The sequence below is a fragment of the Phyllostomus hastatus genome, unplaced genomic scaffold (assembly GCF_019186645.2).
Source record: "Phyllostomus hastatus isolate PE091 unplaced genomic scaffold, TTU_PhHast_1.1 phas_scaffold_78, whole genome shotgun sequence".
In the NCBI taxonomy this organism is placed as follows: Eukaryota; Metazoa; Chordata; class Mammalia; order Chiroptera; family Phyllostomidae; genus Phyllostomus; species Phyllostomus hastatus.
Window position 1 is genome coordinate 35,243,925 of NW_025334041.1, and position 26,075 is coordinate 35,269,999.

Consider the following 26,075-nt stretch of genomic DNA (forward strand, 5'->3'; position numbering starts at 1 on the left):
AGGGGAAAAGCCACACATCTGTTGTCACCTACTTTATTTTTATACCTGGTGGTAATGAATACATTACATTCATAAATGCAGTTTTTAAAAAAAACCATGGGCAAAAAGCTAGAAATCCCTGAACAAGTGTGAAAAGTTTTATAACTGTATTTCTGTGTCATATATCTTAGATTTTTTTTTTCTTTGAAAAACCAAGAGTGCTGTATAAAGCTAAGAATTGAGAGAGACTAGTTAGATAGTGTCTAAGGCCTCTTGTACTGAGAAGATCACATTATATGAATCCGTTGGTTAAAAAGATAAAATCACCATTTAAAAACTTAAAACTACCTCAAAAAGCTTTATACCCCAATCAATTTCTTATGGTAAGATAAAGCCTAAAGTTATTTAACAGCTCAAGTGAAATCACTCCGTGTAGATAAAGAATACACATGCATCATGTTTCACCAGATGTGAACCACTCTACAGGGAATGAGTTTTAAAATCCGATCTTTGCTTACAATTCTAAGACTTACATGTGTAGGGACTTGAAAAACATGAAGTAATTAAGTCTTATTTCAAATTTGTGGTTGCTACTTTGTCACACAAAATGTTTGCACTATTTTATCACCTACAATAGGTGTAAATGATAGTCCTCTTGCAGCTGGTAAAAAGACTTACTATACCTGGATCTGTGTCACAGTTCCCTCAGTGATATCATCATCTGTCACTTCTGTGGTTGCAGTCATGGTCACCTCAAAGCTCTGATCATTTTCTGAAACTTCAAGAAAAAGAACGGTTTAACTCTAGAATGACAGGTTCTAATTATTTTTAAAAATCCATGAAAAAAATGTGACCATCTAATTTCTTAACATTCCTTGCTCATATATGTATGTGTTTAACCAATATTCATTGTGTACCTAATACATACTAGGTATTGCTCTGAGTTATGTGGAGATAGCAGTGAGCTAAAAACCACAAAAACCTTGTCTTTAAGGTGCTTAGATTCTTGTGAGCTAAACAAAAATGAATACGATATTTATGCTGGGTGGTGATAAATAGTAAGAAGAAAAAATAAAGCAGGAAAGGGAATATATTAGAAGAGATACGTTTTTGAAATCTTAGATGGGAGACTAAGAAAAGTAACCAAGGCTTGGTACAAAGTGAGAAAGGGAGCTAGTCAGGTAGGTGTCTTGAGAAAGGGCACTTCAGGCAAAAGCAAAGCTGAGTGCAAAGGCTCTGAGATAGGGGTATGCCTGGATTTTCCTAAGAACAGCAAGGAGGGCAGTGTGGCCAAAACAGACTGAATGAGAACGGTAAGATACTATTTGGGAAATTGTCCAGGGGTGTCCAGCTTGAAGCCCTCGGGCTACATGTGGCCAGGATGGCTATGAATGTGGCCCATCACAAAATTGTAAATTTACTTAATACATTGAGATTTGTGATTGTATGTCATAATGTATTTAATTTGTGGCCCAAGACAATTCTTGTTCTTCCAGTGCAGAGATGCCAAAAGGTTGGACACCCCTGGGCATTATAAAGACATTGGCTTTAACTCTCAGATGGGAAACCAACAGAAGATTTAGAGGATTGATATAATCTTTTATTTTAACAGATCATTCTGGCCAGTATAGGGAAAATAGTCTAAATGGCAGCAAGGGTTGGAGTGAGATCAGTTAAGAAGCTAATTCAATAACCGTAAGATGCGGTGGCTACAGTGACAGCAAGTGAAGGTGATTAGAAGTAGTTCAAATTGTGGATATATTTTGATGGTAGAGCAAGTAGATTTTGTGGATAAAGCAAACATGAAAGCAACTGAAAAGTAGAAGAAGATATTATAGTTTTTTTTTTAATCTCAGGAAATGGAAAAAATGTACCTGCTATGAATGAGATGAGGAAGACTGTAGAAACAATTTCAAAATTTAGGGAGTATCAGGAATGCAGTTTTAAACATATTAGTTTGAGATATCTACTAAACCTCTAGAGTTAAAAGTAGAAGTCTGGCCCTGACCAGGTGGCTCAGACAGTTGAAGTATTGTCCCATACGCCAAAAACTGTTAGTTTGATTTCTGGTCAGAAACACACCTACGTTGTGGGTTGGATGCCCAGTCCACATGCACACAGGACACAACCAGTTGATGTTTCTCTCTCTCTTTCTCTCCCTACCCCCTTCCTCTCTCTCTAAAATCAATAAGCATACCCTCAAGTGAGGATTAAAAAAAGTCTAGAGTAAATCTGGGAGACATCACCAGAGATAAGATTTAAAATAATGAGTTCTAGGGAGTAAAAACAGAAAACAGAAGCAGTCTTAACAACTGAGCCCTGGGGTATGCCACATTTAGAGGTTGGAGAGATGTGGACAAGCTGTCAAAAACTGTGGATAGATAAATTAAGACAAAGACTGAAAAAAAATTACCATTGAATTTAGCAACAAGGTGTCTGGAGACCTGGGAAGACCAGTTTTGGGGAAGTGAGAGAAGCAAAAGCCTGACTAGAGTGGGTTTAAGGAAGAATGGAAGAAGAAATGGAGGCAAGTACAGGCCATCTTTTTAAGGAATCCTGCTCTTAATGGAGCAGGAAAGAGGGAAAGAAGGAAATTGGATGGAAGCCAAAACTAGGCTAATGGGACTTTTTATTTTAAAGAAGAAATCACAGTATGCTTATAATGCCAATGGAAACAATCCAGGAGAGAAGGAAAAAGTGAAGATTCAGAAGAGAAAAAGAACTGCTGCGGCAATGTCTGTGAATAGGCAAAGGGATGGGATCTAATAAATCGAAGGACTGGCTAAGAGAAATGATACAATATATGGACATAGATACATGTGGATGTATATTTGTGGTAGTGAAAACTTAGGTAGGAAGCAAGGTTATTTGTTGAGAGTAAAAATGGTGGAGGAAATAACAGAGGTTTTGGTATGTATGAAATAGTCATCTCAGAGTGGGAGGGAGAAAGTATGGTGAAGTTTGTATGGTGTGACTGGCAGGCAACACCTTGATCCCATTTCAAGTTAATGATCAGCAATTTAAAGTGAGACCAGTTTGCTTGTGCTGTTTTTTTTCCCATTGGGTACAAACATAAATAGGCAGATTTAACCAACGTTGTGATTTCACCAAAGAACAAAAAGGAGAGAAGGAAAAAAGGGCTTGCTGGTAACTTCAAGACGGTGATTACAATGATTGTGAGGAAAGTAGAAACTGGATACAAAAAGAAAAAGTGATGAGATCAATGGATGCTAGTGAGGCAAAGGATCACAGGAGTTTTAAGAGTATTAGAGGAAGTAAGCTGGAAGCATAGAAGTAGTGGTAGGAAACAAAATCTGGAATAGAAAACAAATGGATTCTACTTAATAGGTAATAACAAAGTGGTCACTAGTGGTGAGGCAGTGTGAAGAAAAGCAATAGGAGGCTAACGTACAGCAACAACCATCTAAATCAGTGAACACCAAGGGTTACAACTACAAATGGGGAATGGAGTGAATGCAGTAGTAGCCGACTGCAAAAACAAGCAGCCAGCAAGTGATCCAGACTGATTACCATGAGAGTTAGGAGGACTTCTCGATTCAGACAGATAAATTTTATCAGTTTTATATAGCATGCAAAGAAAACCTGAATATCTTAAGTTAAATTTTTAAAAATTAATATTCACCTCCATGAAGTCCAACAAATGACTTGACTATTGAATCAGTTCCAGATGTAGGTGGATATAGGAGTTAATGCTTTTTTCTTTTTTTTTTGCTCAGTTCCCCCAACCTAGGACTTCATGATTTTGTGACCTTTTAAGTGTGGAAACTTTCCTAAGTTGATTTTATCAACATACTTTTTACAAATCCAGGGAACACACAAATATATCGAGTCTGCTTGTCATGAATTCAATTTCAGTGTAAATATAGGCTCCAGAATGCTCTCCATCAGTGATATACAATGACCCAACATCAAGCAGCTCATGTATTTTTGTCAACACATCCATATTATCTTAGCCATTTACATGAATGAGGATCGGACCAACACCATAAATAGAATGAGTGATAAAATACAGTTTGAACCTACAACCATGATCAAGGCACTATACTTTAAATGAATTAACTTGTCAAAATAATCACTCAAAAATTCTGGCTTAATAACATAAGTCAGTCCTGGGGATGTAACATACATCATGGTGACTACAGTTAATAATACTGTATTGTACATTTGAAAGTTATTACGAGAGTAAATGTTATAAGTTCTCAACACAAGAAAAAAGTTTTAACTGTGTGGTGATAGATGATAATTAGACTTACTGTGATCATTTCACAACACATAAATATGGTGAATCATTATGTTGTACACTTGAAACTAATATGTTACCTATCAATTATAGCTGAATAAAAAAATTGTAGCTTAGAAAATGGCCACCTGGAATTCATCTGTACAAACAGGCCAATCAAGTTTTAAAACTGAATCACAATATAATGACAGTCAAATTAGGAAAAAGTTTTAAAAGATCATATGAATCATCATTAGGAGGAAAGATCATTTAATTAGCAATATTAACAATAGGAACATTAACACTATCAATAAAGTCTCACAGAAAACTGATATAAAAGGATTTCTTTTCTGTAAATTTAATAAGCATTTAAACTTTAAATACAAAGTACATATGTATTTGTGAAAACATGGTTTTCCACAATGAAAACCTAGTCTCAATTTCCCCCCACTGGATTTTGCCTGATGTTGAGTACAGAATGAAAGTTCTCAGATGTGGCAAGACTCTTCTTTATCCAGAGTGACACCCAGAGCCTTGTACCCCAAATTCATTGCCATGACTACCTGCTCCAGCTTTGAGGGACAACATAGTTCAACAACATTCTGTATTTTTGCTAAACAAATCAGAAATACAATCTAATGTCACAGCTGTTGGGCTGTAGACTTTTGCCAACGGTATTCCACCTGAAATACTGTACCTCCTTAGAATCTAGTCTACTCTAAATGATCTTGGAATATAAACATGTTAAAACTTTCCTAGTGAGAATAAACTAATCAGACTCCTATCTAACTTCCATTTAGCTGTTTACCATATAACAAGGCACTACAGCACTGAAGTTAAGAATATGAATCATAAGAACCAGAATGGCTGGGTATTACCTCAGACAAGTTACTGCACCTCTCTGTACCTTAATAATCCCTACTCTACAGCATGCTTTCTCAATGAGGGCAAATATGCTTCTTGTGAGACGTGTGTTAAAAAATCATCTTCTCTTTATTAACTATGCAGGAATATATAGACAGTACATCTCAAAAAAGTACAATATATCCATGGTATTAACATTTCATGGGGGAGAGTTTGATCAAAGGAAAAAAATGTTTTAAAAGACTCCTGGATAGGGGTTTGGGGGCAGTAATATAAAAAAAGGTTGAGAATATTAAATTCAACAATTTATGTAAAAGCATTTCGAACTACACTTGGAACATACATAAGCACACATTAAGTGTTAAAGAGAGGGTTTTTTTTTTTTTTTTGATGAAATGAAGAGAAAAAAGATGGGTTTAAGTCTACCTTCAAATGCCAATTAAATCTCTTCCAAGCTAAAATTTGACTTTAAAAGGAAACTCTGTTCTTAATACATAGTGACTTACGTGGAAGTGCAACAACTGATATGCAAGGAGCAGAATCGTCAATACTCTGATCATCCTCAGAAGACAAACAAAGCCTTTTATGTGGAGGTTCAGTACTATCTTCTGAGTCTATTTCATCAGCTTCTGATGAAACAAAAGAAAACAGAAATCTCAAAATATTCAAAACAGTGAGGAAAACACAAAATCTTCAAGTGATGACTGTAAAACAATCTTCTTACCAATTGGCTCATTAATTAAACTCAGCCATAAAAGTGGGACTCCAAACAGTATTTCCTTCTCTGTGTCTAGTGTAGTACACCTCAGCTCTCATTCTTATGACAAGGAACTATGACAAATGTGGCACTTTTGGGACATCTATTTTTGTCAACTACCTGGCTGTCAACTATCTGGCTTTCTAAATATTTCACATGTAAAGACAAAGGCACGATATTTAATTCACTCACAAATTTACTGAATGCCTACTATGTGGTAGGTGCTGGGAAAAGAACAATGAGTCACCCTGACTGTCAAAGAGCTCACTGAGATGACTAAATTAACAATTTTAAAATAGTATAAGAGCTATGAAGGTAGAATGAAGAGGCTGTTGTATGAGCAGAGAGGAAAGGCATTTTAATTTAGACTAGAGGTGAGGGAAGGTTTCCTGGAGAACATGTCTTCAGCTTGAAAGGGACACAGAGCCAGGGAGAATGATTATCATTGTCAGTAGGAGTAATCTGTGCAGTGACAGTAAGGCATGAAAAGCTTAAGGTATGCTAGGAAAGTACAAATAAATAACCATGAACTAGTAGAACACAGATATGTGAAACATGGCAGGAAGTGAGGTAGAAGGAAAGCTGAGATGATGGGAGGCCTATGTGCCAAATGAAAGAGTCTGAATTATATTCTAAAAACCATGGTAAGCTTTAAAAACTTTCTTACACTGTTGAATATCATAACCAATGTGTCTTCCAAGTTTGAAAGATGAATTAGAGATGAGAGACTGGTTAAAAAGCTATTAAAGCTACCAAGGTGAAAAAATGAACTAAGAAAGGAGGACCTGAGACAGAGGAAGGAACTGATTCAAGAAACATTAATTCTATCAACATATCTTGATGATGGAATGAATGTGGGAGATGAGAGGATTTATTCCTACCCGTACTTATGATCTAGGATACTAAAAGTAATGAAATTCAGAAAGGAAAGGAGAACTAGGTTTGAGAATTTTGTGAAAGAATTAAGTTTGGGACATGTGACATTAAAGGTGGTTCTAAGAAATGGAATTCAGAATAAAGATGGAACTTTGAATCATTTTAATATGTAGGTGGTAGTTAAAACCACAAGTTTGAATGAGATAACCTAGGGATTAAGAATGGATTGAAAAGAGAAAACAAAATCCAGGTTAAGCAAAAGTGAATTTAAAGTAAAATAAACAAATTATAAATAAGAAATAGGTAGAGAAATGAAATTACAAGCTCCAAGGCCGCTAAATCTTAATTAATTACATATGATCATATAAAACCTTATTCAGATAGTCACTTAAAATTCTCTAACAAAGGTGCTAGCAAAAAAAAAAAGTTCATTATTTGTATTGGCACAACACAACTACCTCTACATTTTGTAATATACCACATATACTCTGGTGAAGGAGTGTATTATATTTAATCCATCACCATTTCAGGAGACTCAACAGAGTTTATTTATAAAGTAGCTATTCATAAAAGGTTAAAATTTATGGAAAATTAAAAAATATATCAAAAGCTCTTAAAAATACAAGAATAAAAAAATACAAATTATGATTAATTCATGATCTAAAGGGATAACCCCCTTTTCTACTGTCCTAAACTGTCTATCTCTATAATAAAGGTGAAAGGTGACATGAAATTGAGAAATCCACAAAGATTCACAACTATGCCTGCGAGTTCTCTTACCATTCTGAGGGCAGTGAAGAATGAGGTTTCCGTCTGTATCTCGAGTCAAAGTTACAGAGTTCACAGTTTCTACTGTTACTGTGTCAGAATCCTCTTCAACTGTGCTCATACTCAAATCTGTGTGAGAACAGATTTTAGATTAGAATTTTAAAAATTATTTCCAAATAAGAACATTAAAGTAGCCTCTAATTTCCTCCACTACTCCCTCCCTCCCCTGGCGAAAAACCCACGATTTGTATTTGCCTAGTGTTTTTTTATGTGAAATTGCAGTAACAGTTTAGATTTCAAGCAGTGGTTTTTAAAAGTTTATACCCATTATTTAGAATATAATCTGTAAGAATTGACTGTTATTACTAACTAAAAACCTACAGTATTCACTTTTTTAAGAGTTGGTCTTTACCACATGCAACAAAAGCTGTCTGTCACCTCAGCAAGTCTCACCACTTTATTTTTTATTGGTAGCTCTGTGATACATTTAAATGTTTTAACTTCTGATTCTTTAGAGGATTCATCAAAGCTCTCATCTCAATCTAAGAACTGCTTCTCTAAAACACTCTTTACAGCTGTTATTATCTGACAAGTAGAAACACTAAATAATTCTTCTTAAAGTTTTTTTCATTAATATCAAGCAAGTTCACGCAGCCATCACTGACCAAACTGCTTTTCTCACAGAGATGGAGCTAGGCCTTCTTCTGAAAGAGAACTGTTTTTGTTTAAGCTATTTTTCACATGTAATATTTTTCCTTTTATTTAGACTGAATGATCAGTCATAGAATATAGTATTCATGGTTGACAGGGAGAAATTGATTGAATTACAATCCATGGCCTGGTTGAAGTCTTCAGGCTTACCTTACAATGTTCAATGAAGTTCTTGCTTCAATACTTAATTTTGGTCTTATCCACATAATTTTGGTCTTATCCAATTACCATAATAAAAGACATAAGCCTTCATGTGTATTAAATTAATCACTCATTATTTATTTGGCTCCTATACACAAGATATTAGTGTGTTCATGTATGTGCCATTTACACAAATGCATTTTCCTTATGCGGAAAAACTTAGAATCGATTAACATTTATATGGTGAAGACCCAGTGATTCACGAAAGTTTTACTGTACAAATTACTGTTTTAAAAGGATATCATTTATTTTACAATGATAAAGATGCCATTCCCAAATTAAATATAAATGGAAATCATGATCTGGTCATGATTAAAATGTATAAATCATGAGGAGAGGTCTTTAGAACAGAGGCAGGCTTACCTAGAAAACAGATGGATCAGCTATATCCCTTCCCACAGAAACAAGTCGCCTTCCCTTAGCCACCAGCATCACTTTCATGTTATCCGGACTGTTTCTGCCCCGTGCTCCTACCACTGCAGCACTGAAAAAGTAACAGCATTACACAGTAAGGCTTGTAAGAACACGTGTATGCTAGCAGTATGCTGATGACACCCTAGACTCTGTGCTTTGTCAACCAGAGAAATGACAAAACCAGAATTCATAGGTTTACCTTTAGGAAATCAGCCTCTAAAAGCATTCCCAATGAAAAGCAGAAAGAATGAGATCCCTATATCCATTGAGTCAATTTCAAAGTCAGTTTCTCAACCCAGTTGCCCCTCATCAGAGAGTCAAACATTTTTGCAAACAATAGGTTGAACCATGCTAGTGGTTCTATAAACTAGACTTAGGTACATGTAACATAACCCAGGGGGTACATCAATACATTACCATAAACACTACCAGTATTTTTTCCTTCCTTCATTTACTAGAGGAGAAGGGAGAAAGAAAGAGAGGAAACATCCCTTGGCTGCCTGTCTGGAAGTGTCCCCTGACTGGGAGCTGAACCTTTTCCTTTGTGGGATGATGCCCAACTAAGCAAGCCACATTGGACTGGGCACCATTATCTGTTCTTTGTAATAATTAACACCTGGGAGCAACTGACATCTTGCTCCTTCCATATGTCATCAATTTGGCTCAAATAAACTCTTACAAAAATTCAAAAAGAAAAAAACCAAAACACTGCTCTTTACATAATACCATATTGCATCTCAAAGTGTTAAAAATATGGTATCTGTGAACAACACTGACCAGGGATCTGTGTGGAGGGGGTGGGGGTCCCAAACAGGCTAGAAAAGGTCACTCACAAGCAAGCTTTTAAATGAAACGTGGAACTTACAAAGCCTGAAATGATTGTGTTTTGAAGGTTTCTATTAATAACCTTCTCATCCTCATCCCAAAGAGTTAACCAAAAGTTCAAAAGCACTCATTGAGATTTGAGGTTGGAGAAGGATGTTTCAGCAGAAACTAAGGATTAAAATCCCAATTTTTGGAGTATTCTAATAACACCTCTCCAGGATGGTTATTATTTGAGAATTGCTGTACGTAAGTCTGCAGTGAAAAAGGTATAGGTCTTGCTGGAGAAACCTTCAGTCAGCTATTGTATTTCATGTTGTTCTTATTTGACTCCATCGATTTTTTTTAAAAAAGCTGGTTTGTATATCTACGGCAGAAGACAGAAATTTAATGTTAAAAAAAAAAACACAAACCCTAAAATGACTTATAAATTTACCAAAACCAGAGTTCACTGTCTTTGGTATATGGCTGTGAGAGAGACTATAGTAGATAAGCAATTTTATGTCCAGTTTTTTAGAGTTCATTCATACTGAGATGTGTGAAGGAAACCAAGATGGGTATTTAACTAAGTTTTCTGTATGGTTTAAAACTTACACTGCACAAAAAAAATATAACATTATTTACCAGTTACTCTATCACTGGACACTTATGTTCTTCCCAATTTTTCATTTCCTTAAAACACACTGAAACAAACACTTATACACTCTATTTCCTTAAACAGTATTAGTGAAAGTTAGATCAAAGAACATGAAAATAAATGAAGTCTTAAGTCATATTACCATCTATTCTCCAGAAAGATGCATAAATTTATATCCCAATCACTGATGTGTAAACTCGACTCCTGGTAGCCTTGCCAGTATTTTTATTTAAAAAGACACCGCAAAACAAAAAACAGCACAACTGTTCATTTGATAGGTGCAAAATGGTTACTGGTTTAGCACTTAATTAATGTCATCTTGGGACCCAAGCCAATCTAAAACTTTGGGGGGAATAATAAAGGTGGATCAGAGAAGACATGGTGAGAAAGAACACATGAGAAAAAAGAATATGAAATAGCCAGATGAAAGAAAGTACAGTTGTTACCCTGCTATGTGCAAGTAGAGGGTTCCTATGAAAACTTTAGTAAGCTAAAGTGGTGTAAAAGCAGAGAAATAATTACCATTAATTTACATGAACATTCTTTTTAGCATTCCCAGACCCAGAAAATAACCACCAAATCATACCAAATACAGGCGTATCTTGTTTTATTATATTTCGTAGATACTGCTCTTAAAAAAAAAAAAAACCAACCAAGGTTTGTGGTAACTATGTTGAGCAATTTGATCGATGCCATTTTTGCCAACAGTAATATGCTTACTTCAGGTCAGTGTCGCATTTTGGTAATTCTTGAAATGTTTCAAACCTTTTCATTATTATATTTGTTATGGTGATCTGTAATCAGTGATCTCTAATGTTACTACTGAATTGTTTCTGGGGTGCCATCAAGTGTACCATGATAAGAGAGCAAACTTAATCAATAAATGTGTGTTCTGACTGCTCCACCACCTGGGTGTTTCCCCCCTTTTCCTTCTCCTCAGGCCTCCCTATTCAGGGACACAATATTGAAATGAGGACAATCATTAACCTCTACAACGGCTGCAAAGTGTTCAAAGGAAAGAAGTGTAGCAGGTATGTCTCCATCTTTAAATCCAAAAAACTTAGAAATGATTAAGGTTAGTGAGGGTGGCATGTTGCAAGGTGAGAAAGGACAAAAGCTAGGCCTCTTCTACCAAAGTTAGCTAAGTTAGGAATGTAATGGGAAAGTTCTTGAAGGAAATTAAGAGTGCTGCTCCAATGAACACACAGATTGTAAGAAAGCACAACAGCCTTATGGCTGATAGGGAAGTTTCACTGGTCTGAATAGAAGATCCAGCCACAGCTTCCCTTAAGCCAAAACTTAACCCAGAAACACTCTATAAAATCAAGGAAATGCCTGAAACATGGTACAAAACATTTATAATGGAGTACTTATGCTCACATTTAAATGAGAAATAGTCTTCATTTATAGTGCCCAATGAACAAGATGACACTATTTAAATTATAACAAAAAGAACTCTTAGATGTTACTTAACACAGCATTTAATGCTAAGAAATTAATACTGCATCATTCACCATTCCTACTCCATTGATGTAAAGTCTATTCAGTGGATTATTTTAGACTGTTATCTCCACCTACCGTAATTGTTCTGATTTCCTAGGCAATTAAGTGACAAAGGTCTAAAAACTAGAACCAAGAAAAGTTGACATTTCTTCCTAATTCTGGGACTACTTCTGTAGATAAATTAGTATCACCTCCCAAACAAAATACTAGTACAAGGGTAGAGTCTGTTAATGAAGATCATGAGAAGCACAGGCACTTTTGCTAATCCTAGATGCTTGGAATTGATTCTACACTGAAAGATGGGATGAAACTACATGCTGTGAAAAACACTCACTATTCTAAGATACTTTTATAAGGGAAATCACACAAGATACAGAACATACAGTACCAGAATTTTATTGGATGGGTTAAGAATTGAGAACCACTAGCTAAGAGGCAAAGTTTCCAGAATAGTTCAACTAAATCAGTGAGAACACATTTAGTCTTCAGATGTCTTTTTTCCTGACAAATATTATCATATTCCTCTGTATTCCTCTGTATTCATATTCCTCTGTAACTTTTTTGTGGTACCTCCCAAGTGTGTGTGTGTGTGTGTTTTTTAAGATTTTAGTTGTTATTAGAGAAAGGGAAAGGGAGAAAAATATTGCTGAAAGAAACGTTGATTGGTTGCTTCTTGTACCATGTGACCAGGGACCCAGGCATGTGCCCAGACCAGTGGCAGAACCAGCGACCTTTTGCTTTGCAGGTCAATGCCAAACCAATGGAACCACACCCATCAGGACTCTCAAGTCTTTTTTTCCCCACGTATTAACATTTCTATTTTCAGTTGTTTTTATAATAATGCGATCCTATTGTCACATCTTTTACAACTGTTTTTGCATTTACTTTATTAAGAGCATTCTCTATACTTACTACTCATTCTTCCACAGCATTTTTAGTGGATACATATCTAAATTTACCTAATCATTAACCTGTTACTGAACATTTTTGAGGGCTTGCTATAAAGACTCCATATTGACCATCATTATGCCTATCACTGCATATAAGAAATACCTTAGAAAGTGGTTGTAAGTGGATTTCCTTAGTAACATATAATGAAAAAATCTAAAAAATGTTTTAAGATATTTTTATTTTTAAAGAATGAAACTCTTCACTAACCAGATATATCCCGAAACTGGGTTACACAGAGGGATGCCAAAAAACCCCCAAAATAAACCTTGAATATTGATTTTATTCAAGATAGGAATGGGGGACACGTCATACTTGAAATTGAATGTTTTGGAATATGGTCCCAGGGGATTTTTTCTTCGGTATACTTTGTGGAAGTCTAAGAAGCAGAGCTATAAATGAACATAAAGCATACTGAATTAAGGTACCTAATTAATGATCATTATGGCTTGGTTTTAAGATGGTAAATACGACTGTACACCATGAAAAGTCAATAAAGATGTCAATGGAGTTTATTATAGATTTTAATTGCTTAAGGTGTTGATTTCAATTATCAACAATTATTAGAATTACTTGGCAGTATTACAAGGAGTAGCATTTTATATCTGCTTGGCAATATAATCATATTGTTTATTAAAAACCAAGAATGTTATTTTTTACCCAGTAAATGGTTTGTGAACTTATAGTGTGTATAGTTGGCTACATTTTACAGTTTCACTAATTTAAAACTGAGCACTTTATGCAGAGCAGGATCAGATCTTTCAAGAAAATACATCAAATTATCACTATAGTCCTTTGATTTACACTGAAGTTGATTTTTAAAGTGCATTTATTTCCTCAACAGACATTAAAATACTCATAGGTAGTGCATAAACCTAATGAGCATTTCTTTTGCTATTAACACCTGATGGTAGTTAAATAAAGATTAGCTTTGACAGCTTGGTGCTTCGAAGCATGGGTAGACAACACAACACTGTACATAACCAAACGACTGGAAAAAATGGGGTGGCAGGGTGGGGGTAATGTTCCAAACAAAACCCACATCGTTCATAAAGGGCTCTTCAGTGTCCTTTTTCCTGACTTATTTCTGGTATCCAGTCACAGGATGGGTTCTCTCTCCACCAACTTAAAAAAACGTAGACTTGATAAACAAGTTTTTTCATTTCAATTTATTGTTTACCTTTATGAAATCAATCAAAGCAAAACAAAACCTATGTTTGATTTTTATTATAAGAATTCTCTTCACAAAAGGAAAAAACATGAAAAGGGGGAGAAATGATATGAAAGCAAACAAATGCCACTCTTTTTAACTATCGGTATTTTATAGTTAACACAGCAATTGGTTCATCATTTTCTCAGGTCATTTCATATCATTTGGGGATAGGAAGAGATTTGGAGCTGAAACTGCAAAGCATTCAGAAAAATAGGGAATCCTTTTTTTTATGGAAAAATAAAGTGCTAATGTGACAGTGATAAAATTGAGTATGAAAAGAAAACTCCATTTTGAGAAGGGTGGCTAACAACCCCCCAGTATAAATTATTAAATAGGCAGCTTCTATATATTTAAAGTGGAACTCTTCCTATACTTTATTGCGGTTCAAGAATTTTTAAGAGATTTATTTAGCCCTGGCTGGTGTAGCTCAGTGGATTGAGCGCGGGCTGCGAACCAAAGCATCACAGGTTTGATTTCCAGTAAGGGCACATGCCTGGGTTGTAGGCCACGGCCCCCAGCAACCGCACATTGATGTTTCTCTCTCTCTCTCTCCCTCTCTCAAAATAAATAAATAGAGAGGGGGAGGGAGGGAGGGAGAGAAAGAAAGAAATATCAATGTGTGGTTGCCTCTCGCACCCCTTTCTGGGGACCTGGCCTGCAACCCAGGCATGTGCCCTAAACTGGAAATCAAAGAACCTGTGACCCTTCAGTTCAAGAGTTTGCACTCAATCCACTGAGCCCCACCAGCAACGGCTGTTCTGAAGTTTTGATGTCTTTACAACACACACTTTCAAAACACTTCCCAACCCCTTAATAGTTTAACATTTATGTGCCTGGCTGTGAATCCCTAAGGACACTTGTTTCACATTATCTTATTTTCACAAGTGTTAAACCAATGTACTTAAAGGAGCATGACAAAAACAACTGTTCAAAATGACAAGATGCTACTTTTAGGACAGATTCATTACAACATTAATAAAAACTGAGATCTGTAGATCTTGGAGAGATAAATGAAATGAGTATAAAGATAAGCATTACATGGGGGAAGGTAAGGACTAGTTTTGTTATTCTTATTTCAATACTAGTAACATCTAAGTAACCTGAAAAATATCTGCCTTGAAGTGAGATGAGGTAACCTTTCTCCATCTTAAACAGAGAACAACTTAAGTGGACACCTATTTCACTTTGACATAACTGTCTACCATTAACCATCTCCTAGCCATGCTCTCCCTTCAAAGCTCAACTCCTAACTTCAAAACCTTTTTGAATGCTTCCCCTCAGAATACTTGTAAAACCTGGACACCCAGAGAAAAATGTTTATATAGCATAGATTTATTCATATAATTGCTTCAAGTATGGAGTTAAAGTTCTAAGTTATGTATGCAATGCCCAGTACTTACTGATTAACTGTTGATGGAGATAGTGCAAGCATTTTGGCTCCACCATCTAGCTCAACTGCAATCAATTAAAGAGATTCACGCTGAATATGCAGGTCTAGATCAGTCGCCCCCCCCCCCCCATCACATTTTGGGATGAGCCTATCAATATAATAGTAAAAAATAAATAAAATGAAATTTGTTTGGTGGCAAATAAAAGCACTTAATATATGGGAGTTAAAATGAGATAAAATAACTACAAAACATAAAATGCACTTTTCCCCAAAACTAATAATGCCTTTTTCAGAAAGGATCAAACTATTTTTTTATCCCTTATGAATAAAGAAAAAAGTTTATTTTCATACCACACAGCCTATTTTATTTTTTAAAAATTCAGTCTGACAGTTTTTGTAATGTTAAGAAATGTAACTTTAATTTTTCCCCTAAATCTTAACTAAATTTCCAAATCTTAACCTACTATAATAAAAATCTTAACACTGCTACAACACAATAGTAAAAAGCTGAGTTTTTGATGTATGATCACCAGAGTCTATAACCATTAAAGTGGTGGCAAATTGCTCAAAGTACAAAATAATAACAATACAAAGTTATTCGAAACACAAATCTAAAACCAGCTCAAGTAACGAAAAAAAAAATGACAATCCATAACTGAAAACGAAAAACAGATTTTATTTGTAAAACACAACGGAAGAGTATTTTCTTACTCGGACTGGATCTTAAAGGTCTAAGTGGTTAACTGTATCACAAGAATTAAGGGTATAATCATTAGCAAAAAATAAAGAAAAATTACAAATGGAAAAAATTACAACGGGTATTATTCTAAGCTTTAACAATGATTAGAAAGTAATCCTACAGAATACACACGTTGTCGGATGTCCCAACATGAAACCTCGCCTACTGTCAGAAATGAGGTACTCGACGATGAATCAAGTTAGGAAAAAAACAACCATACATTGAAACCGAATTTCCAAATTCAATCAGGGAAAGGGAGTCCTGATAATATTATCACCCTCTCCTTACCTACATCGACTATTTTTATTAAAAAACATATGCTGTATCATCATCCAACTGCACAGGAAGGCATTGGGACACTCTTTTCAAATCTACGCCGGAGCCTGGGCTAAAAACATTCTACGTCCCTAAGAGATATTTAAAGTCTGTTTTAAAGGACACAGATTTAAAAAATTTAAAAGCTTCCTCAGAACTTGGGCAAATCTTGACAATTATCTGTCAACGCATATTACGGTTCTCTGGTCGGTTAGGACTGTCTTCCCGCAACCCAGCCCAGGTCCCTCCTTTTTTCAAAAGAGGCTCAGGCTGACAGAGACAGTTCGACCAGTAACCCCGAGTCCCTCTGCCTGGGCCGTGAACAGCCGAGCGACCGTGAATCTAAAATGATGGGAGAAGAATCTAAGACGCAAACAAGGGGGAAAAAAATCAAGGTGGGTGGGGCGAGACCCACCTCTTCTTCACTGAACCACATTATACAAACAAAAAGGTAACAAGAAAAAAAGAAAAAGAAAAAAGAGAACACCACAGGGAGCAAGGAAGGCTTCGTCACTTTCCGCATTCCCGGGCCCAATTCTCTACCGAAGATCCCGGCCCGACCCACCCCACCCCCAGGGGTCCCGGCGCCATTTAGCTCCTCCAAAGCCGCCGCCATTTTCCGCCCCCGCAGGACTGCTCTGCATTGGCGGCCGCTCGTTACCCTACTCTGCAGCTCAAGCCAGCACCACAGGCCCAGCCCCGAGAGGGAGGCCCTGGCCTGAGCGTGCGGGGACGGCAGCTTCAGCGTCACGAAGGCCCAGCAGCGACCCCGCCCGCGGTGCCCGGGGGCCGGCAGCTAGCGCCGGCCGGTGGGAGCAGGCGGGCAGCAAGGGGGCCGGACAGACTCCACTGGGCGGAGCGGCCCTGGCGGCGGTTGGAACCTGAAGGTTCCATCGCACTTACTTCCTGTTTTGGGTCCGGGCACTTTGGAAGAACCAGGATGAAGGCTCCAAAAAATACCAGGATGGAGGAAGCAACCACGGGCAAGAGTGGCTGCAGCTAGAGTAAGCGGACGCGACAAGCCACCGGAAACGGAGCTACGGCCGCGCCCCGCCCCCAGCCCCCGCACGCTCCCCCTCCCGCTCTCCTCTCCTTTGGGACGGCCCAGCGAGCCAGATACTACATCACTTCCGTCCGAGTGGGAGCGCGAAAAAAGATCCCGGTTTGTTGCAGGAATAATGATCCCAAATTTTTGGAGCTTCAGGCCAGGTCTTTGTAGCGATGTTTGTGGTCTGCTGTTGTCTTCCACTCCTTCTGCTAGGAAATTCCTATACGGATTATTCCGCTGCTGATGACAGATCATATATGTATATTTTGGCGCAACTGTTGTCCTTTTGGTTTTGGAGAAATCTGGGCTCCGCGCGCGGCCGAGTTTCATAATTCTCCGGGGCTTGTAGTGGAGGGAGCGGCGGGTAGGAACTGCTTGAAAGCGGGGTCTGAATGCAGAAGAAAGCCTGGAATTGTGTGTGTCACTACACACTTGGTCTGCTTTGCCTGAGACGGTTAAAATCAGATGCAACCTGTTTGGGTGTGTGATGCAATGCAATTCTTGGGGAAATGCATCCTGAGTGTTGAAAGATGCTATTCTGTAGTGCACAGTCAGTCGTCTTAAACTACATTTCTACGCTGGCTGGTTTTGTATCTAGGAAGATCTTAGAGAACACCAATAGTCGGACCCCACCCCTAGGCCAGCTTTTAGGAAACTTCGTGAGACCCTGGCAAAGATTTTGTTTTTAGAGTTACAGGGCTTTGAAAATCAGAAGATTGAGTGGTCTGAACCCTATTACAGCTCTATGATTCTGAGCTCATTTTACTTGTTTATAAAACTAGACTTATTGTGCTCTGCTTTTGTCAACTGGGATTACAGGAGTTCAAAAGTTAGTCTTCGCTAATGTAAATTGCATCCAGCAATTATGTGTAGATGCACGCACCCTACATTGTCACTATGGGAATGCAGTCACTATTTGTTTTAAAAGTCAGATGGAGGCTATCAAGAAAGTGAATGTATACATCTAAATTGGTCTTAAATAACTAATGAAGTTAGTACTTAGTGACTTGTTTTCCTGTATTATTTTATCTTTTTTTTAATCTATGCAACCTGGTTTCCTTTGAATACGAAGTTTAGTTGAAAGAGTTGGTGAAAACCCTGTCTGGTGTAGCTCAGTGAATTGAGCGTGGGCTGTGAACCAAAGGATCATCAGGTTGGATTCCCAGTCAGGGCACATACCTGGGTTGTGGGCCAGGTCCCCAGTGGGGGGCCACGTGAGAGGCAACCACATATCCATGTTTTTCTCCTCTTTCTCCCTCCCTTCCTCTCTTTCTAAAAATAAGTGAATAAAATCTTAGAAAAAGAAAGAAAAGAAAAGCCGTCTTTGACCAGAAAAAAAAAAAGACTTGGTGGAAGTGAGACTAATTCATTAAAAAAACATTGGGATGGGGGAGGAGCAAACTATATCCCCATATGGGATTAGAAAACTTTTTCGATTTTAAGACAGATGTACAGTTTCACCAGTAGTCTACATTACCCTTCTATTCCTTGGGGGTACATTTCTCAATCATAAATGTATTTCAGAAAAAAATGCTTAGGCAACAATGAGATAGCATTACACAATTATTAAAATGCTAAAATTCAGAACAATGACACTACCAAGTGCTAATGAGTACAGGAGTGCTCATTTGTTGGTAGTGGTAATGCAAAATGCTACAGCCACTTTGGAAGACAGTTTGGCAGTTTCTTATAAAACTAAACACGTTCTTACCATATAGTCCAGCAGTCACACTCCTAGGTATTTAGGCGAATGAGTTGAAAACTTATGTCTACGGAAAAACCTGAACATTGGTATTTATAGCAACTATATTCATAATTGTCAAAGCTTGAGAGCAACCAAGACGTGCTTCAGGAGTTAAATGAATGAATTGTGGTACATTTATAAATACAATGGAATACTAGCCAGTGCTTAAAAAAACACAAACTATCAAGCCATGAAAAAACATGGAGGAAACTTAACTGCATATCACTAAGTGAAAGAAGTCAATCTGAAAAAGTTACTATATTCATAATTGTCAAAGCTTGAGAGCAACAAAGACGTGCTTCAGGAGTTAAATGGATGAATTGTATAATTCTAGTTACTGTATAATTCTAACTATATGACATTCTGGGAAGGGCAAAACTAAGGAGACAGTGAAAAGATCAGTAGTTGCCAAGGTTTGGGGCTGGACAGAGAGAAACAGAGCACAGGATTTTTAAGGTTGTGAAATGATTCCATATGATCCCTAATGGTAGATACAAACCATTATACATTTATCAAAACCCATAGAATGCACCAAACCAATAATGAACCCTATTGTAAACTATGGACTTGGGTGTTAATGATGTGTCAATGTTGGTTCATTATTTGTAACAAATATACCACTCTGGTGGGAATTGTTGATAATGAGGAGGCTGTGCATGTGTCCTGTGGCATGGGTAGGGGGTAAGTATATATAGAAAATATCTGTACCTTCCCTTGAACTTTGTAGTAAATCTTAAACTGCTCTAAAAAAAAAAGTCTATTTTGAAACGAAGGGAAGTATGAACGGGCTTAAATAAGACTGAATTTGGACAATGTGAGGTAACATTTTTTGAGAACGTATATGTCAACTAAGTGCTTTACATGTATTAAACTCATTAATGTTTGCAGTTGCCAAATGCATGAGTACAGTTATTACAAATGAATCCTGTTTTAGACAGGACCCAAAAAGAAGTGAAGGAATATGTCTAAGGGCACAGAGCAAGTAAATGGAAGAGTCAGAATGGAAGCCTCAGCTCTAGAACCTATGATCTGAACTCTGCAGTTGATAAAATTCACTTTGGCAAATGGTCTTTGTAATGCAAGCAAAGTAATAGAACCAGTTTCCAGAGGCTAAACTGAAATGGAAGGTGCACATGTTTGACCAATTTTCAAAAATAAATCCCAGAAATAGCATTTGATTGCATATAACTTTATTAACAATTTATGGTACTTTCTGTATCCTACTGTGGTTATGACATATATCATTCAATTTTTTTAATGAGTACATAAGTAATATGTAAACAAAACCACGGGACAGTGTTGTGGTATAGTTGTTGGAGTCAGACCCAAGTGTGAATCTTGGCTTCATTGCTAGTAGTAAACATGGTGCTTCACCTCTCTAAAGCATTATTTGCTTTTGAAAATGGGATAATAAAATTTATCTCCCAGAACAATGATTTCAACATGCTTTGTGCAGAGCCTGACATGTGTTAAGCACTGAAAAATGGAAACTTCCTGATGCAGAAAAGCAATTAAGCTACTCAGAGAGCAGTTGTAATGAAATAATAATCCTATGTATGAAAGTATTATCATTAATGAGAAAGTGGTTCCTAACCACTGGAAAGTTAGCCACAGTTTGCATACCGCATAACCATATAGGATTCTTTTCACTATGGCTAATAGAGCAATATCTAAATTATAATCTGGCTGCCCATTCTCTTCTGCAAAATCTTAGGTCAGCCTGCACACTGCAGTTAATTCCCTAAAAAAGTCATTTGCATCCTCATAATTCTCCCTTTCTAATGAGTATCATTACTACCTTTTTCCAAGGTCTGTTGGTATTTCCTTGGGGAGGACAATGTATTTTAACATTGATTTAATACATAATTTAAAAAAGTAAATTCAACATCCATTTATGATAACTTAACAACTGAGTACAGAGGAAATGTACCTCAATTTAATAAAGGCCATATACGACAAGCCCACAGCTAACATCATACTCAATGGTATAAAGCTAAAAGCTTTTCTCTGAGATCAGGAACAAGACAAGTATGCTCACTTTCACCACTTTTATTCACTATGGTGTTGGAAGTCCTAGCCAGAGAACAATTAGGCAAGAAAAAGAAATAAAAGGTATCCAAATTGGAAAGGAAGAAGTAAAACTATTTGCAGCTGGTAAATATGTTCCCTAAAGGCTTCATCAAAAAGCAAAACTAATTAATGAATTATGTTGTGTTGCAGACTACAAAATACACAAAAATCTGGTGCTTTCTATACACTAATAAAAACAGAAGAAAACAATCCTATACACAATTGCATTAAAAAGCATAAAAATACTTGGAATAAAGTTAACCAAGGAAGTGAAAGACCTGTATATTGAAAAATATAAACCAATAATGAAAGAAATGGAAGAAAACACAAATAAATAGAAGATATTCTGCACTCATGAACCAAAAAAATCAATATTGTTGAAATGTTCATACATCCAAACAATATACAGATTCAATGGAATCTCTATAAAAATTCTAATGAACCCTGGCTAGTGTGGCTCAGTGGATTGAGTGCCAGCCTGCAAAATGAAAGGTTGCTGGTTTGATTCCCAGTCAGGGCACATGCCTGGGTTGTAGGCCAGGTCCTGAGTTGGGGGCGTGAAAGAGGCAACCGATTGGATGTATCTCTCACACATTGCTGTTTCTCCCCCCTCTTTCTTCCTCCTCTCCCTCTCTCTAAAAGTAAATAAAATCTTTAAAAAAAAATTCTAATGATACTTTTCACAGAAATGGAACAAGCAAGTCTAAGATTTGTATGGAACCTCAAAAGATCCCAAGTAGCCTGATCAATTTTTAGAAAAATGAACACAGCTATAGGCATTATGTTCCTTGATTTCAGACTATATTACAAAGCTATAGCAATTCAAATAATATATTTGCATATTATATAATAATTATATTGCATATAATATAATAATAATATAAAAACATACACATAGATCTTTGGAATAGAAAGCCTAGAAAGAATGCATATACAGTCAACTAATTTATTACAAAGGAGCCAAGAATATATGACTGGAAAAGGACAGTCTCTAATAAATGGTGTTGGGAAAATTGGGTAGTCAACATGCAAAAAAGTGCAACTGGACTACTGCCTTAAACCACACACAATAATGAACTCAAAATGGAGTAAAAACTTGAACATAAGACTTGAAACCATAAAACTCTGGGAAGGAAACATAGGCAGTAAGCTCCTTGACATAGGTCTTTGTAATGATTTTTGACACCAAAAGCAAAAACAACAGAAGCAAAATTGACAAGAGGGACTACCTCAAACTAAAAAAACTACACAGCAAAGGAAACCATTAACAAAATGAAAAGGCAGCCTACTGAATGCGGGAAAATATTTGCAAATCATATCTGATAAGGGGCTAATATCCAAAATATATAAGGAACTCATTCAACTCAGTAACAAACCTCCCCAAACAATCTAATTTTAAAATAGGCAGAAGATGTGAGTAGACATTTTTCCATATAAGACATACAGATGGCCAACATGATGAAATGCATAACATCATTAATCATCAGAGAAATGCAAACCAAAACCACAATGAGATGTCAGCTCACACCTGTTAAAATGGCTGCAATAAAACAGACAAGAATTAGCAACTGTCAGTGAGGATGTGGAGAAAATGAAACACTTGTGCTCTGTTGGTAGAATGTAAATTGGTGTAACCACTATGGAAAACAGTACAGTGGTTTCTCAAAAAGTTAAAAATAGAACTACCATAGGATCCAGCACTTCCACTTCTGAGTATTTAATGGGAAGAATACAAAACACTAACTCAAAATGATACCTGCTCTTATATATTCATTCCAACATTATTTACAATAGCTAAGACATGGAAATAACCTAAGTGTTTATCAATGGATGAACAAATAAAGAAGATGTGGTATATATGTGGAATGGAATATTATTCAACCATAAAAAGAATGAACTCTTGTGATTTGCTATAATATGGGTGGACTCAGAGGTTACTGTAGTAAGTGAAATAAGTCAGGCAGAGAAAGATGCGTACTGTATGATCTCTCCTATCTGTGGGATCAAAAACAAAGAAACAAAAAACCAAGCTCGTAGACAGAACAGACTGGTGTTTGCCAATTTGTGGGGTTTTTTAATAATAAAAGAGAAAAATAAATCTATTTTTTAATAACAGCTAAATATCATAATTTGCATATCAATTTAAGATTATCCATAACATTTGAATCCTAGGGCAATTTTCTGCAGTTATACTTCTAGGTTATTCCTACCTCACTACTTAGTCACTAGGGAATGCATACAATTTTAAATATTATCCTAGGATTTATTTAATTGGGAATTAAATATTATGTAAAAAAATCATGAGAATTTGTTCTATCCCAAATAGAAGTTATTATATATTATCAAAGTATTTATAGCAGAGTCATGATATTTGCTGCATTAGCTAGTTGTAATTAACTGTTGGATTCCAGATTTTTTATTACACTTTTATGAACTTAATTAGTGATAAAATATTGATGCAACTACCTTTATTTTATGAAAGAATGATATATTAATATAAAAAAGTCTTACAAATACTGACAAGTAGGTTCTGTTGTTTCCTGAATGTTTCGTATCCTGGGTGGTGGGATTCAGAAAAAGTGATGTTTGTAAAGGCTTTTGTTCAAAGTAAATGAAAAATACAGTTGCTGAGTAGTTAATTTTCTTTCTACACAGTCTCTGTATCCTGTTAATACAGATGACGGGTATACACTGGGAGGCCTTCCAGAACTTCCAGAGAGCTGATGGGGATCCCTATGCTATAGAGGAATGAACAAACTGTCCCGAGTTAGGCCCACACGCTGGGCTCTTCCAGGTTCTCTTCTGTCTCAAATTCCTTTTCTAGGTTTTTTTCTGGGATTTATGACACTCCCTCTTATAACACTTTTTCTGCTCTCCGTGTCTCATCTCCACACTTCTTTTAAATTTTCAGCCTGTTCGTTATCTCTCCATACGCTCTTCACTTCTTTGTCTTTTGCAATGGAGCTTTACCGAGACCTACTAATGAAACATTGTAAAAAATCAGTTCCTCTTCCAGTTATGGGAGTAGAGAGCTAAAACCAGATAATCCCAGCAGATGAGGATAAAGTTTTCATTCTGTCGTTGAAATTTTTTTGTTGCAAAACAATACAGTTGAATTACTTTACTAAAATTGGGAGTATGTCTGAACCTAGATTCAAAGGCCTATTCCTTTATATCCTGACGTAGAAGGGAGAGAGACAGTATATTAGTAAATCAATAAATAATTGCCAATTTTTGTATGTTCTAAGAAGGATACAAATTGAGTGCTATGGAAGTGAGTTTTACATAGGGAGTTGAGAACAGGGCTTTCTGAGAAGATGTTTGAGCACAGACTGGAAAGATGAGAAGAAATCTCCACTGTAGGGGCGAGGGATGGCAGGGCATTTTTTCAGCTAATGTGGGAGTGTATTTGCAGAAAGCAACTGGCCTATATAATATTTATAAAATGGTAAGGGTACAGTGTTGGTAGATGGTAGGCTCAGTGTCTTGCAGGCATTGAGTTTAAGTCCACTCCTCTAAGGCTGGAGATTGGCACATGCCAGAGATGGCTGGGCCACCTGTCACCTCTGCCTTGTCTGATAGATTCAGTTTGCCAGCGTATGGCACAGTACTTTAACTTAGTAGACTCTTAAATGTTTAATGAGATCAAAGATAATTAAGTATCTTAAATCAGAAAACCAGGGAGCTAGCCATTTCCATTCTTTGGCAATAGTTACTGATTATAGGATAGCTTAGTTATTTTTTTCAAATAGCATTACTATTTGGGAAACCTTTTATTACTGCTCTAATGGAAGGAGATTACACACTGTCACATGTTCTCTGTGTTACTCAAAACTTTATTGCCCAAACTCTTTTTTCATCTAGATGTAGTATTTTAAGGATAGAAACACTGCATTTTAACCAGCAGATGTCCCTATTCAGCAAGATTTTTTTTTTCTTTCCAGAGTTATAGCTTCAATAGCAGATGGGAGTACTGTGGCTTTAATTTGTTAGTGATATGCTATAGTAGACCAATGCCAAGCGTCAACAATAATAAAACCAAAGAGATTATGCTTTGAAATGCAAGTATGAAAAGTCTGCTAGCATTTAAAGACTTGTCATTGATTAATCCCCTTCTCTTTTATGTGATGTACATCTAATTCCCTTGAGAAGAATATGCTGTGACAAAGAATCAAGGAACCTGTGTAATCTTTCTTGTTTTCTTAAGTTTGCACATTTGTGATACTCTTTCATTCCTTTCATTCAGAAGATCTTCCAGAGCATTATTTCAGAAACAGGGAATATGGCAGAGATCAAGAGAAACAAAGTCTCTGCCCTCAAGGTTCATTCTAGTGGAGAAGTGTACATTGGAATAGTGTTTTTCCATGTGTCTTTGTATAAAAAAGTCTTGGTTAAAGTAACAATTTACCAAGTTATTGAAATTGCCCATAAAAACTTGCTCATGATTAACAATTTAATGAGGGACTAAGATAAAATATGAATCAAATCACTTAATATCAGATTAATCTAAATTGCAAATATTAGGAATGATGGACCAATGTTCATTAGTCTGGCTTAATCAAAGCTGTTTGAACAGTATATGACAGGTAGTAAGTGCTCAAAATATCAGATATTATTATTTGTCTTTACCTATCATAACTACAAATAATGAAAAGCAGGAAAGAGACTTTCCTGTTACAGGTAAAAGGGAGTCAGTCAGGCTCCCTCACCTGGATGTCCGGACAAACATAACTTAGCAGTGTTCATATAACCTTGAGTAGGGGCCTGCATTCATAGAATGAACCTCTGTTATATAACCTGAAGGTCAGTATTGGCACCTTGCTGGCTTTGTGTGCA

The 26,075-nt window shown here is 36.5% G+C and overlaps 1 protein-coding gene across 3 annotated transcripts in view; it reads right to left on the bottom strand.

The window, feature by feature from the left end:
- Positions 1-17,408, bottom strand: part of DMTF1 (cyclin D binding myb like transcription factor 1) — a 39,913-nt gene extending 22,505 nt beyond the window's left edge. The window contains exons 1-5 of one of the 3 annotated variants that reach the window (XM_045827092.1): positions 17,281-17,408; positions 8,760-8,880; positions 7,497-7,613; positions 5,590-5,709; positions 663-757 (exon numbers count right to left, since the gene is read on the bottom strand). In XM_045827092.1, coding sequence (XP_045683048.1) covers positions 663-757; positions 5,590-5,709; positions 7,497-7,605 — 324 coding nt within the window. In that variant the 5' untranslated portion in view covers positions 7,606-7,613; positions 8,760-8,880; positions 17,281-17,408. Of the gene's footprint in view, positions 1-662; positions 758-5,589; positions 5,713-7,496; positions 7,614-8,759; positions 8,881-17,280 lie in introns of all 3 variants that reach the window. The other 2 variants (XM_045827091.1, XM_045827093.1) reach the window with 2 other exon arrangements.
- Positions 17,409-26,075: the final 8,667 nt, after the last annotated feature.